The 15,592-nt window shown below is 38.9% G+C and overlaps 2 protein-coding genes across 3 annotated transcripts in view; both read left to right on the forward strand.

Moving 5' to 3' along the window:
• The window catches only part of LOC139475330 (phosphatidylinositol phosphatase PTPRQ-like), a 96,642-nt gene that overhangs the window by 15,599 nt on the left and 65,451 nt on the right, over window positions 1-15,592 (forward strand). The gene's annotated exons all lie outside the window — the stretch shown is intronic.
• On the forward strand, window positions 1,374-13,492 carry LOC139474735 (phosphatidylinositol phosphatase PTPRQ-like). Of its 2 annotated transcripts, none has more exons than XM_071257849.1 (12): window positions 1,374-1,513; window positions 4,131-4,305; window positions 4,678-4,853; window positions 5,674-5,842; window positions 6,628-6,801; window positions 8,023-8,157; window positions 9,226-9,362; window positions 10,131-10,235; window positions 10,913-10,976; window positions 11,166-11,207; window positions 12,091-12,178; window positions 13,000-13,492. In XM_071257849.1, exons 1-12 carry the CDS (start codon window positions 1,451-1,453, stop codon window positions 13,124-13,126), a joined length of 1,455 nt encoding a protein of 484 aa, XP_071113950.1. In that variant the 5' UTR covers window positions 1,374-1,450; the 3' UTR covers window positions 13,127-13,492. The 2 variants fall into 2 exon arrangements, with proteins under 2 accessions (XP_071113950.1, XP_071113951.1); XM_071257850.1 differs by having other exon boundaries at window positions 12,656-13,085.

A 15,592-nucleotide genomic window follows, 5' to 3' on the forward strand; every position in this document is an offset into this window, starting at 1 on the left:
GTATATTCATGTTATTTAGTGCAAAAAAACATGATTAAATTCTTTTGAAAATTAATTGAAAACTGACTGTTCAGGATCTGTTCTAAACTTAGCAAAAAAATTAATTTATTTGACGTTTAAGTTGTACTCTTTACTTCATACTTAAATTACAATTAGAAATTAAAGATAGTGGAATGTATAGATGACGAAGTGTATGTTTGACTGAATGTTTTTTTGCATTGTTTATCATGAAAACATATACACTGGGCCTGTGGCCTGAAATGTTTTGAAACCAATTCGATACATGAGAAAAAATAACAACATAAATAACCTAAATATTGGAAAAAAGTGATGATGAGTTATGCTCGTTTTGCAATTACGAATCTAAATCTACAGAACAACTTTTCTGTTATTGTAGTGAGACAAGAAACATAATTTCAGAATTAATTTACTGGTATAAAGAAAGAACTACTAAGACCCTGCATCTCGATAACGTGTCATTCATACTTGGAGACCTCAAGCTGAGCATTCTCTCACCTTTGTAATAAATATATCTATAAATCTATATCTATTTCTCTATATATATATATTTCTCTCTCTCTCTCTCTCTCTCTCTCTCTCTCTCTCTCTCTCTCTCTCTCTATATATATATATATATATATATATATATATTATGGTGATACATAGTGATATATATCAGTTTTGAGATAAACGAAAAGTACATGTAGTCAATTCTTAACTTAGGTTAGATACTGCTATCGTATCTCCTCCCGCACCCTTTTCTAGTGCACAACCCTATCCTACCCACCTTACCTATTACCACGTGGGCATGTAAAGGGGTCGTATAAATCGTGTTTTTCTATAAAGGTGGAAAATACACAAAAAACACTGAAAACCCAACTACTCTTTAATTGATCATACATTGAGATCATAATGTCATCTGACATAAAACATGCACCCTGCTTAATACTAAACAAGATGACATTCCATACAAGAACTTTCTAAAGCGGTCTCATTGAAATTTGTCGGTTGGTTTAGAAATGAAAAGTCAAGGTGGTACAAGAAATATTTTTACAAATTTTACAAATTAATACCACACAATGACAATTGACATGCGATAGTAATACACAATGGCGTGGCTGAATTTCGGAATTAAAAAATTCAAGATTCAGTGTAGCCCACCCATTCAGTATAATGGCAGTTCACTGCAGTGGAAATAGGTAGGATCAAAATCAGATGGACCAAAGAGCACGTAATAAATATTATTGTGAAATCTGCTTGTGGTGGCCTACCGTATCAACAGTATCACGGGATTATTAATTGTCCGCTCCTATATTTATGACCCACTTGTCCGTAAGACTGGGCTGATAGCGGTAAAGTATCTTGTTCAGGTACAAAGGTTCGCCAAGTGTTACCTTAGTACTCCTGTTGCTGGGATTTCTCGCACAAACGACACATATTGACTTTAAAGATGGCTACCCCTTTGAAGTACAGCTTATTTCTCGTGGAATTCCTCGTTCTAGCTGTGATTCGGGTAAGATTCTTACTTCAAAATTTTGTTTCTTGTCTACTTGTCATTGCATTCGCTCAGACACTAGTGTCTGTACACAATATAGACACTACATTGACATTTCATTAACCCCCGCACCACCCTTGAAGAGTCCACCCGTTTAAAACACATTCAGCTGTACTACACATTGTGTTCTATCAGAGCGCGTGCCTATGTACTGTTGCAACAAGCTTCACTGCAAAATATTGTAACAAACAAGCATCCCTGAGCTTATTCAACAATATTGCGTGTTGAAATGATGATGGACTGAGAGTAGCTTATGTACACTTGATGACCCCCGCAACCCTGTGGCAAGGCAGACGTCACATGGTATTGTTTCGCTACATGGACATTATATACACGATATTGACACTATGCGCACGACATGTACACTATACTATACACACTATATGCGTAATGTATACACTTCATAGGCATTATAGGGGCGGTCGGGTAGCCTAGTGGTTAAAGCGTTCGTACGTCACGCCGAAAGCCCGGGTTCGATTCCCGACATGGGTACAATGTGTGACGCCCATTTCTGGTGTCCCCCCCCCCCCCCCCCCCCCCCTTGATATTGCTGGAATATTGCTAAAAGCGGCGTAAAACAATACTCACTCACTCACTCATAGGCAATATATATACTACACGGGCAATACATACACTACATTGACATGGTGACTATATACACTACCTGGGCGCTGTATATACCGAATTGACACTCAATACACTACATTTATGTTATCTACACTACATTGACACTACATAATATATGCACTACATGGACATCATATGTACTACATGGAAACTAATACACACTTTATGAGTACAGTTAACTACGGTTATAACGGACTCAAAAGGACCACTAACTTCAGTTCGTTATAAACGCAGCTCGTTATAAGCATTTCAACTGAAATAACAGCAAATGTCCGTGACCTAAAACCGTTCGTTATATCCGTTAGTTCTTTATAAGTGTTCGTTATAAAGTTAACCTAGGTTACTGTAATGTATACACTACATGGACACTATATACACTACCGGCGCACTATATATAATACATGGAAACTATATATACACACTTCCTACGCAATATATTCACTACATAGGTACTATATGCACTACATGGGTAATATATACACTACTGGGACACTACATGTACACATGTATATATGCACACTTCCTACGCAATATTCACTACACAGGTACTATATGCAGTACATGGGTAATATATTCACTACCGACGCACAATATATTATTCATGGAAAAACTATATATACACACTTCCTACGCAATAAAGTCACTACATAGGCACTATGTGCACTACCGGGGCACTATATACACTTCCCGCGCACTATATATAATACATGGAAACTACATGTATATATGCACACTTCCTACGCAATATTCACTTCATAGGCACTATATGCAATACATGGGCACTATATGCAGTACATGGGTACTATGTACACTATCTGGGACGTATATATACCTGCATGGACACTGTACACGCTAAATGGGCACTACATACACAACAATGGCACTAAATACACATGAGAAATATATACACTAATGATGAGTGAGTTGGGTTATAACAGCTTTTAACAGTATTCCAGTTATATCGCGTCGTGACACTTAATGTGGGAGGAAAGCCCGAAGTGATGCAGGTCTCGGACGTTTACCATTTCGGTGAAAACCACAAGCACGGGTATGGTGATGACAAACCTAGAAACATAATCCGGCCGAACCGGGATTCGAACCCACAATCACAGGTTTCTGGCGTGACCAAGGGACGCAACTCTGCACAGCGAATCGCGGCGCCTTAGACGACTGGGCCAATCGTGCCCACCCATATACACTAATGGAAATCAGATTGACTACATGAACAATCCTTGCCGTGTATATGGTGTTCATGTAGGGTATATAGTGTTAGATAGTATCCGTGTAGTCTTCACAAATGCCCATTAATGTATATATTGCTCATCTGTATTTAGTGCCATTGTACTGTATATAGTGTTCATGTAGTGTAGATACAATGTAGTGTCCATGTGGTGTAAAGCAAGTGTCCTATTACGTAGGGGGGCACGGGTGGCCCAGTCGTCTAAGGCGCCGCGATTCGCTGTGCAGAGTTGCGTCCCTTGGGCACGCCAGAAACCTATGATTGTGGGTTCGAATCCCGGTTCGCCACAATGATGTTTCTAGGTTTGTCATCACCATACCCGTGCTCGTGGGTTTCACCGAAGTGGTAAACGTCTGAGACCTGCATCACTTCGGGCTTTCCTCCCACATTAAGCTGACACGCTGCGATATAACTGGAATACTGTTAAAAGCGGCGTTAAACCCAACTCACTCACACTCCTATTACGTAGATAGTGTCCATATAGTCTATCCAGTGTCCGTGTGTATACATGGTGTCCATGTTGTGTATAAAGTGTCAGTGTAGTGCATATAGGGTCAGTATAGTGGAAATACGTAGTGATGTGTACGTAGTGCTGTTAGGCCCTTCCTAAGACGTGCACTATCCTCTAGGGGCAGATAGATCGTAGATCGTCAGTGATTGTCTCTATATTTGTTTCCATGATGACGGTCAAATCATAATTCGTCACAGAGCTCCTCATCTACGACAACAGCAGTCACGCCAGCCACGGGGACAGCTACAGCTATCCCCGGCCTTGGTGACAGGTGCACGACGGAGTGCAGTCCCCCCGACATGGTGGAGTGTGTGAACCATGTGTGTCAGTGTATACCTCCCCTCAATAGTACTGGCAAATACTGCGTCACCGGTAGGACAAAAATCAGCTTTACTACTTCTACTACTACTACTACTACTACTACTACTACTACTACTACTACTGAAAAAGGTCGAATTAAAACATAGTCAAATTTCAATTTCAATCTTATTCCCTTAGCCAGGTTAGGATGTCATAACACAACATTTAAAGTGTGTCCACTCTTTGACACCAGGCATCGGAGTCCTCGGATTTGAACTTGTGAGTCTCGACATTTGGATGTGCCGTGTATACATACGGCATCAATCTGTACTTCTAAATAATAGTCCCCACCATCATAATTAGTCTTAGTTGGTCTTAGTTAAGTCCAATTATCAATACATATATATGATCGCAGTTAGCTTTGTCTATATTGTGGTTTTGCAGATCCGGGCGAGGTTGGGGATTTCAGCTTCACCAATGTGACGAACTCCACTGTGAGCCTGTCTTGGGAACGGCCCACGACACCGGGTGTTATACAGTATTATGATATAGTTTTCAATGCTAATGGAGTGTGTTCGCAAGAGGTTTTGCTCACCTGCAAGGAGACTGCCCAAATGTCGGTACGTGTTACTTGTTCACTGTAGGTGCTTTTCTCCACTTTTAATTCAAACGTTAGTTTTAGAAACGTGTGGAAATAACGCTATTTATCTTTTTATTAATGAAAAAATAGCAAAAAAGTAGAAACAATCCCTCTGCTCGAACGTCATAAAATATCATGGCATGCTCGCATGGAGATTAACCAATCTCAATGGCGTATGGTGCGCTTTTGATATTACGGCAATTTCAGGGTGAAAAGGGTTCCAAATATTGTACCCATTCAGAGGAATCGACCTTCAGTGAGAGAAGCAAAGGATTACTATTAGGCTTTCCCCTAGTACGATAATTGCAGCGACCTATTCATAGAGACCTATAGTCGCAAATTTAGAGATATGGTAAACACTTTCTTATAAATTGAAAACAGACAAAATAAAAACAAATTCTTCTTCTGACAAACCTTTATGACGTCCAAACAACGTTTGCCCTTAACATATGTTGTATTTGGGATTACGCTCTCTTTATAAAGTAAAGATTCTAGTACTTGTTGGGTTAAGTCCTTTCCGGGACTCAAACCCACACTCTCAGAGTGAGACACCTAATCGTCAGCACACAAAGTCAACTGACTCTGTCGAAGCATCGGTGGCTGAGTGGGTTAGATCGCTGACTTTGTGTGCTGGCGATTAGCTGCCTCACAAGAAGAGCGTAATCCCAGATATGACATATGTTACATTTGACCACTTTCTCAATGGCATCGTTTATTTATACGTTTGCCTCTCATCTGCGATTCTGTATGAGAGTCCTGTTTTTTGTACAAACCGTATACGCTAGATTAATTGTTTTCAGGGATCATGCCAATTTGTCTTCACAACTTCGGCACCCAGTTGTTACGGCAACATATCTTTTGACGTATCCTCGCTGCAACCTTACACAAACTACACCGTTAGCATCGCTGCCAGAAATGAGTTATATGATGGAACAAATTCAACGTTATCCATAGAAACGGATATATCAGGTTGGTAACGGTTTGCTGGTTGCCATGCCAATTAGCACAACAGTTATAACTTGATTTCATAGGTAGATCAAGTATGTTCGCTATTTTATTCAAAATTAGTCGTTTGTTTGCACAGAATAGGATCCAGGAACGTTAAGCTTGTCTTTATTAACGTCACAATTGACTGGGTGGTCAGGTTTGGTGACTCGGTGACGATCGTTGCTCATTATATCCATCACTGGTTTGTTTCGCTCAAATTAGATTACTAATAGAATAGTATAACATCTTGTATCATGCAAGGGACTCTTAAACTTATGAACCCTGAATACGAAAGGCTTGTTACACGTTGGGGTAGTGCTAAATATTTCGCGATTTTAGTTACGAGGAGATATTGTCATGTTTCATCAATATCAATATCATCTTCCGTGAAATCACCATCACTCATGAGACAAAACGTTTCACCAAGTTTGTAAACTTGGGGGCAAAAGACACTTCTCTGTTGATTCTATCATTTATCAAGATATATATATATAAAGGGTAAAGTTACAACCTTTCAAATATTGTATGGGCCATGTGGTCGCAGATTTTTGTCTTACCCAAGTCTTCATTGAACCAATTCATTTTCCCCAAAATTACCCAACCATACCTTTTACAAACTGTTGAGTGAGGAATGAGTGATGTCCAAAAAGACATAATCACATTTTACAAAAACTCTCTTAATGTTCAATGATATAACAAGCAACAACTCTGTACACCCTCTTTCGTACCCCAGTTTATCATTATTGATAAATTGTAATTATTCCTAGCCCCTTTACAACCAAGCAACGTCGTAGCAACCGTTCTGAACGCCTCTGCCATCCATGTGTCCTGGTCACAACCGTCACACGATAACGGCCCCACCTGGTACAACGTCACCGTGTTGGAGGCCACGGGGAGACGCTCGTCAAACTTCACCCTCAAAACAACAGTACAAGTTGATGGTAGGGAAAACAATCGGTCATATCAACTAAGAGATGCAGTAAAGTGTCTCGAACGTATCACTTTTGAACCAACCATAACCATTATTGGGCATTGCAGAAGTATATACATCAAGAAATATACACCAGGAATGGGCGTCACGCATTGTACCCATGTCGGGAATCGAACCCGGGTCTTCAGCGTGACAAGCGAACGTTTTAGCCACTAGGCTACCCGATCGCCCCCATAGAGAAATGGATGCAAGTGTGTACATGTACATGTTAATGTCAAGTCGTAAATATTACAGCTACAGTTACAGTGTTACTTAACTTGGGTCAACATATCTACATAATTATCTTACCCGTGAAGATCCAGGTTAGAATGGGTCTCCAGCAAGCCATGCGACCCGTGAAGATCCGGGGTAGAATAGGTCTTTAGCAAACCATGCTTGCTGTAAGAGGTGACTATGCTTGTCGTAAGAGGCAACTAACGGGATCGTGTGGTCAGATTCACTGACTTGGTGATGCATGTCATCGATCCCAATTGCGTGGATCGATGCTCATGGTGTCAATCACTGGATAGTCTGGTCCAGACTCGATTATTTACAGACTGCCATCATATAGCTGGAATATTGCTGCGTGTGACGTTAAAAACAAACAAACAAACAAACAAACAAACAAACAAACATACAAAGACATAATTATCTTGCAGTCGTTTCCTCAGCAATGCTGAAAAAGGGTGCTAGTGATCGAGTTTTGTTTAAACCCGCATCGAAGAGTTTTACACTTCTATAACGTTGTGTCAGGAGATTATTTTTTCAAATAGTTTCAGCATATACAATGGATGATTTTCTGATATTTAAAATTGCATTTACACACTGAAGTAATTTCTAATTTTCAAGCTAACAATATTTCAGCTAAATATCGAAATCAAGATCCATATATCTGTAGTACTGAAGAATGTTGATCCCATTGTTTAACAAAAATCCATCCCGACCACAATTATGTCGTTTGATGGTATTACCAGATCAACCTTAATAACTGGAATTCCTTTCGAACATTAGAAAACATGTTTTTTTGTAGTTCGAGACACACGGAGTGCCGATATAACACCTATTTTAACAAGGATTTTACCAGGACCCTAAACGTACATCGTCGTTATCGTAATACATCTGGATATGGTGTTCGAGTCTTCACAATCTGTCATCAATATCCATATTTGTAAAGTGACTATTTACTTTCCAGGGTTCAATACAACGTCATGTGAGGTACCAGGTCTCCTAAGTTCGTGGGAGTACAAGTTCACGGTGACGGCATACACTCCCGCAGGCTCTGCGCATGCTCCAAACGCGTCAGGTGTCGTAATGACGTTTCCAGCAGGTATGATTGTCCAATGTCGGAACCTTATACTCCGGGTCTTAAATATTCTGACGCCACCGACTAAGGTTTGATTCTCAACATTGAGAATATTCCTGGTGTTCCAAGCTGTGATGTTATCAAATCCGCGTGAAACCATACTCTCATAGGGTGTCGAACCGACTGGAAATAGATTTGGTATTCTCTTTTGCATATCGGGAATTCTTTCCAAATAGAATTTGTGTCATTGTCAGTTATCCCACAGAGAGGGTATGTAAGACGTCATTCAAAGTGTACTCATTTCTGCCACGTTTTTAGTCGTAGATTATGTGTTGTTTTTATGTTTGGCTAAAATTGTCAATAATGGCAAACAACTTAAGGGATGGTGTAGATCCTGTTTGGTTCCATGCAGGTAGCAAACGTAACTGTAAGTCCCCTTGGTCCCTAGTTTGGTAATCTACCTTCATTTGCTGGCGATCTATAGCCCATTTTTATCGTGTATAGTTATGTATTAATAGTGATATTTTTTATGGCTACACACTAGTTGAATATCAATCTGTGATATTCTAGGTATTTTACTGACTTTGTTGACAGTTTTATGGTCGAAATGTATTTATTATGTATAATCTTTGACAGTCACCATACGACTGAAATACTGCCGATGTGGCTCACTCACTCACTCACTCACTCACTCACTGTCCGTTATCCGTGAGCTGAAATTTATGAAGATGAACTTCTTTCTCAATCATTGTTGGTGGGGATTTTGAAATAATGAAACGTAGCATTATATATGTTTCAATATGCAGAGTTGAGGCTACTACAGTATTCAAAGTATGTGTGTCAATACATTTTGGGCACAAAACACGCTTTCAAGTTTTAGAGACCACAGGAAGTTTGAAATGTGGCGTTCTTTAATATCCGACTGTGGTGCATATCGTTCAGTTACAAATTCAATTTAAAGCGGTTAAATTTACAGGTATCTCAAGTTTGCATTAAAACACAGCGTGTTATCCTATACTAATACCAGAGTTGACCACTGATTATATACCTTCCTATCTCCACTGTAACCTCAAATACTCTCTAAAACCAAAGAGCCTGGTCCAGTGGAGAACCTGACTGCCTCTGCTCTGCCCGAGCCCTACTTCGGAATGATATTAACGTGGGATTGTCCCGAGGAGAAACAGAGGAATGGACGCATAATGAACTACACCATACATTACAAGGGCGGTGTATGTATAACGTCACATTATTTTAAACAGATGGCTCTATTCATAACACAAAAATGAATGTTCTGATTTTCAACTCCGTGAAAGAATCACAAAATACATACATCTCTCGAGGTTAATACAACATCCAATATGCAGCAATATATTATTCCACTTCTACAACATAGGATATCTATACTTTTCTTCTTATCGTCTAAAATCCTCTTATAGAATTATAACCGTTTAAACTGTCACCTCTTTATTCACTTTGTCTAGAGCTCCTGACATCTCAAAGATTCTTTGACATGGCATGACTTGTTTAACCATGTTCCCCTATATCAAACAATGTGGGATTTCATGTGGCTGTGGAACGGATTTTGTCATTTTTATTAAACAAAGTACATATGTAACTGCATCTTCTTGAAAAGCTCATATGGAGCCCATATGGACCATAATGACATAGTTATTATTTAATATACAAAAACTTTATTGAAACACACATGCACATGTAGTATTCCATTCACATATTGAGCATTTCCTGAAGCACACCCGAAAGCTTCCTCTGTGTCTAGAATTTAGCTTAATCTGAAATGGTGTATGCTACTATGGATTTGTTATGATATGGATACAGCAAATATACCATCTCCTCTTTCTCTGTCTGAAATGTTTAGCGACGTCATAGTAATCAAACCCGAATAACTTCCTTAATGACACTTCTCCTTTCCCGTTTATATTCCTGTATAAAATGTTTATCATTATCTCATTCGCATTGTGTATATGTATGTTGTGCAGGTATCAAAAGTGGAGCATTATGGGAGATACACACCAGAGGATCCATGCACAGACACAAAGTCAGTGTTGGTGCCGATGGCGCCCGTTATCAACTATACGTTTACCGTAAGTATAGCAGGACTTGGTGTACATGATATTGAAATAGAGAATGACCAACGAGCTACGAGTAATCACGGACTGTCTGTAAACCCCTAGTCTTAGCGAGGGACTAATGAATGAATGGATGAATGAATGAATGAATGAATGAATGAATGAATGAATGATCTTTATTTCCTCCATTATTTCGGAGAGTGATATACATACGTAATGTAATTAATAGCATTATGCAGAGAAATTGAAAGTTTCAGAATACCACATATTTACATGGCATGATCATGGTATGATCCAGGAGCTTATACCACTTGATATAGAAGATATGAATTCAGCCCAGCTATCATGGCTCTCATCTTCTACAATAGGGTTTATCTGCAAAGTCTTCAATACACATGTATTGTTCTATGTTTAAAGTGTCAAATTGGGTGCTCAGTAAGGGTTTTCCTTACATCAGCTAAAGCTTTATAACATAGATGTTGTCTTTTATAGTAAATACTTTCATAAAGTAATTCGTCTACTTTTGATTATTAATATATTAACGATTGAATTGTAATTGACAATTAAATTATTAATTTGGTATTTTGTAAGTCGATTGATTTATTAATCAATCACTTATTTGTAAATTATTGATTTGATATTTTGTAAGTCGATTGATTTATTCATCACTTATATGTACTTATCTGTTACAGGTTTTTGCAAATGCAGAATTTACAGGGAAAAAGACGTCTATTATTTCAAGAATGGATCCTAATAGTAAGGAAATATTAGTAATTATTTGTTCTCTCATCCTGCAACTAAATCTAACTACTTTGCATACTGAGGTTTAACACATTTTTTAAATTGATGTTATTCGGTGTACCAACTCATTTCACAGTCATTTACATACTGTGGCCCTATTCAGTACCAACAGACTGATGCATCCATGTGTTCTGCCTTACATAGGTATGGTGTTTGTGCTGCCGGCAAGGGCCAAAGACATTCAGTGTATGTATATTTTAACATATTTCTTCAAGGGGCGATTGGAGAACTCAGTTGTTAAAGAGCTGGCTCGTACCGCCGAAGACACGTGTCCCATTATTCACTTGGGTAGAATGTTTAAAGCCCATTCTTGGTGTCCTCGACGTTATATGGGTGGCATATACTCAAAATATACATACATATACGCGTTACTCCACTCAGGCCTGAATGCATTAACACAAAGTTTACACATAATATGTGGCCTCATTTATATTTTGAGGAGGGAGCTTAAGGCGGTACACCCTTTATGCCTCATGTCGAAGACACGGGTCTGATTTTCTGTGCACACTGTGTGATGCCAATTTATTGTGCCCCCTCGTGATATGGCTGTAAACACTACAAACAGCTTAAAATGCCAATCACTCAAAAACGCACCAAAAAGTCACTCAATGTTCCCTGTAGTTAGAATTTGAAACTTACATGTATGCTTGTCATAAGAAGAGACAACATGGATCAGGGGATCAGGTTCTTTGAGTCTTAATACAATAATACATTATACAAATTACTGGATCGATAATTTATTGGCAGCAAAAACATCCAGATTGGATATTGCTGGGTGCACCGTTAAACAACAAAAAACACACATGCTTCTGTGTGCATAAACTGGATGCACACATGACTGAAAACATAACCTCGAAACAGTACATACATGTGTGTCACGATATGGCTGAAAGATTGCCGATGCGACGTAAAGCATAAACTCACTCACTCACTACATACATGCGTGTGCATACATGGAACAAATGACAATGTCCATAAAGCGTATATGATGCGCATATGCATGTCGGTAATCATTTGACAATATAAATGTATCAATAATTTTATTATCGATCGCCTCTATTTCCTCCAGCCTCCAAAAGTGTGCTCATCGTCTCAGCCGTGTGTGGTACCGTGATAGTCGTCCTCCTTGCTGTCCTGATATTGTTGGTTATATACACGTACGTATCACTTGTTTTAAGTATACTGCAAATAAAGTCCAACAACTTCCCCCGCAAAATACGCGGCCGCAATGCGGAGTGGCGGTGAAGAGTGTCTGTTTGTAATCAGATAATGAAATGAGACCATGTGTAACTGAGTTCAAAAGAGAACTATATTGAGTCCCTTAACCCAGGACACGCTCAACCAGAAATATGTAATCTGAGCGCCATTTTGTGTGTGCACTCCCTGGTTTCCATCTCAAAATAACCAGGGCGTGGTTTGATTCGTCTGTTAAAATGAAGATAATTAGAACATGACCTTAATTACTTTTGCACAGACATTTACTCCAAAATGCACTCACATCTTAATCAACTCCGTCATCGTTTTCAAATAAAAACATTCAACAGATGCAAGTATAATGTTATTTACATACTAGGATGGGTAAAACTGAACGAACAATCAGATAAATGCATTCAGCTGTAACATTATTTCTTCAGCCGCATCCTTCCCTCTAGAAGAACAAACGATACTAAAAGAGACAAGCGTGACTATCGCAGTTTAAATGATGACAAGATGGAGGACAAGCCGTATATGAAATAATGAGAGTGTCAAACAGAACCAGAGAGAGGACATGTCACGACGTTTCATGATCACAGTTACTTTGGTCACAGATATTTACTTCAATATCCACACACAACTAAATCGACTCCGCCATCTTTTTCAAATAATTCTGAAACAAGAGCATTCAACAGATGCAAGTATAATGCTATCCACATATTAGCATGGGTATAACTGCACGGACAATTAGTTCATCCTTTCAGATTTAACATAATTTCTTCAGCCGCATCCTTCCCTCCAGAAGAACATACGATACCAAAAGAGACAAGCGTGACTTCACCGGAATATCAAATCGTTCCTACCACAGTTTCAATGATGACCAGATGGGAGAGAAGCCATACAAGAGATGAAGAGGACAGTGTCAAACAGGACCAGAGAGAGGACATTACACGACATTTCATTCGTAGAGTGAAAAAGTTACCCTTGTTTAGCAGCATTAGGTCTCTGTTGTCTTCAAAACCACGCCACTGGGTGATGCAGTGATTCCCTGAGAGTTCATCATGCCTAAGGTATGCGTGGAACACGATAGATAACTAAAGATAAATATATTTTGTTTTATATACCTCAGTAAGTAAAGAAACTTATTATCTTCGTATCCGTTTGTGTTTTATGTGATACAGATAACTAATAATCAAATATCAATTGTACAATTGAAGAAACGTCCGATGGTCTAGAATGACCACACAAAGGAAATGTATCTCTAATAACATATGAAACTGCACAATAAAATGTTTTATTGATATTTATGTTATTTTTATGCATGGTTACGCACGGTTGACTCCATAACCCATTGGTATGAACATCTCTCTTGTATGCATGTCCTTGTTTTTCTTGAATGCATCGTAGAACAGATGGAAATGACATATTTCAGCACAACATTGTACATCATGCAAAACATGAATTTGACTGGAAAAAAATGTCACCAGAGAAATGAGACTTATACTTCAATACAGGTAATTTGTTCAACATGTTTATAAAAAGACTTTGTTGAGTGATTGGACGCTATGGTCAGTAATGTTTCATGTGAATCAATATATTCTTCTGTGCACCTGAATAAGGTTTAAGAATAGTCAATTATTCCCAGTTATAACAATGAACGATTTGCACTGGAGTGGACAAACCGATTTGTACCGTTGGCACATGTTATCACCGATGGTAATCGCTCAACGTGGTAACCCTCTGGCGAATCATGATATAACTTTACGGTGTGCAGAGGCGGATCCAGGGAGGGGTTCGCATTCCCTTTTTGGAGATCACATGTGGAATCCAATGGTACGAATCATAATAACCATTGTGTATTATTGAAATACAAAGTCATTCATCATGATCATTAAACATCCTTAGTTGATTGATTTCCCGATTTGCACTTACCAACATCACGCAAGTGAAACATTTAGAAAATCCGACCCCCCACCCACACACAAATATGTACATGATTCTGTCAAAGTAGTAATGAAACCAAGTGATCGCAAAAGGATGTAGAATACTTTCTTACTTTGATAATGAGAACAGTCGCCCACTTCTAGGGATTAATAGCTGACACATGATACCCGATAGCGATGATTTGTGAAATTGTATCACTTATCTCAAGTAGCTCAACAACTTTGATAAATCTAACAAGCGGCACGTACTGGTTGAGGCCAACTCATTGACTGTTAAACGTCAGATAATGATAAATGATACATATATTATTTATTATTTGTTTCAACACATTACCTATTTGTAAGTATGGAAGTCCTGCTATGCATTTTTAAAGGATCAACTATTTAATATCTTCCAGAGATTTCCCATTCACATTCTTAGCAGTCAATTTCAAACGACAGTCTGATTCAGTAGGTGTTATGGTAATTTATTCGGTATAAAAATTATAAGAAAATTTAAAGGAAGCTATTTCGAAAAGAGTAAACAGAGTGTTATGGTCCCGATTTAAAAACGTTCTGCTACAAGTAATCCTACCACATGTACATCACCAAATGTATGGTATGATGTGTTTTGTACACACATGACACATGTGATGCCTTCCATGTCCCAAAAAGAGGGATTCTCCCAAAACGATGTCATATTCCCAAGTGGTCATAATCTTGTAGACAAGGGTCAGCAATATCTAAAACTAATCAATACTAGATCTTTTAAATCACATTTCTACTAAGTGTCTATTGAGACTGGCTGAGGTGAAATGACCATCACTTCACCCACATTTTCCCTATCATATTTCTCTCTACGGGTTGACACTGCTATGGCTAGACGACAACGCCAAACACAATCGCCAGCTTATCAGTAGTTGACATTCTGTTCCATACGAGACGTTGTAGCTACCGCATGCTTGCTGACGTGAAATGATAAATTTATTTCTTCCTGAACACCATTTCACCGACACTTTCCCTTTCACATTTCTCAACGGGTTGATACTGCTTTGCTAGACGACAACGTCAAACACAATCATCTTCTTATCAGTAGTTGACATGACCGCCATTACCCTGTGTTGTCTGGTTATATAGTGCAAATATCCTCAATCTAGAAGTCCTTGTGAGCTTAGACATTCCACATGTGGGAATGTCCGATAACATTAATTCGCAATGGACATGCATGCATTTGCAAGATGTTGTTTCATGTTGGCAGCTTTCAGTATCGGATCTGTAATCCCGTTGAGTGTTTACATCCCGCGTTAACATTCTTTTCATGCGGGGCCGTGTAGCTACCGTACATACTCATCCTATCTACCTCTACACTTATCTGGTGGGATATTGGGCCGCTCAGGCGTCATGCCCCGCCATACGATGGGTGGAGTTTCGTTTCTTTTGCGTGCCAGAAACCCA

This window comes from Haliotis cracherodii, unplaced genomic scaffold (genome assembly GCF_022045235.1).
Source record: "Haliotis cracherodii isolate W230 unplaced genomic scaffold, xgHalCrac1.p SCAF_3, whole genome shotgun sequence".
In the NCBI taxonomy this organism is placed as follows: Eukaryota; Metazoa; Mollusca; class Gastropoda; order Lepetellida; family Haliotidae; genus Haliotis; species Haliotis cracherodii.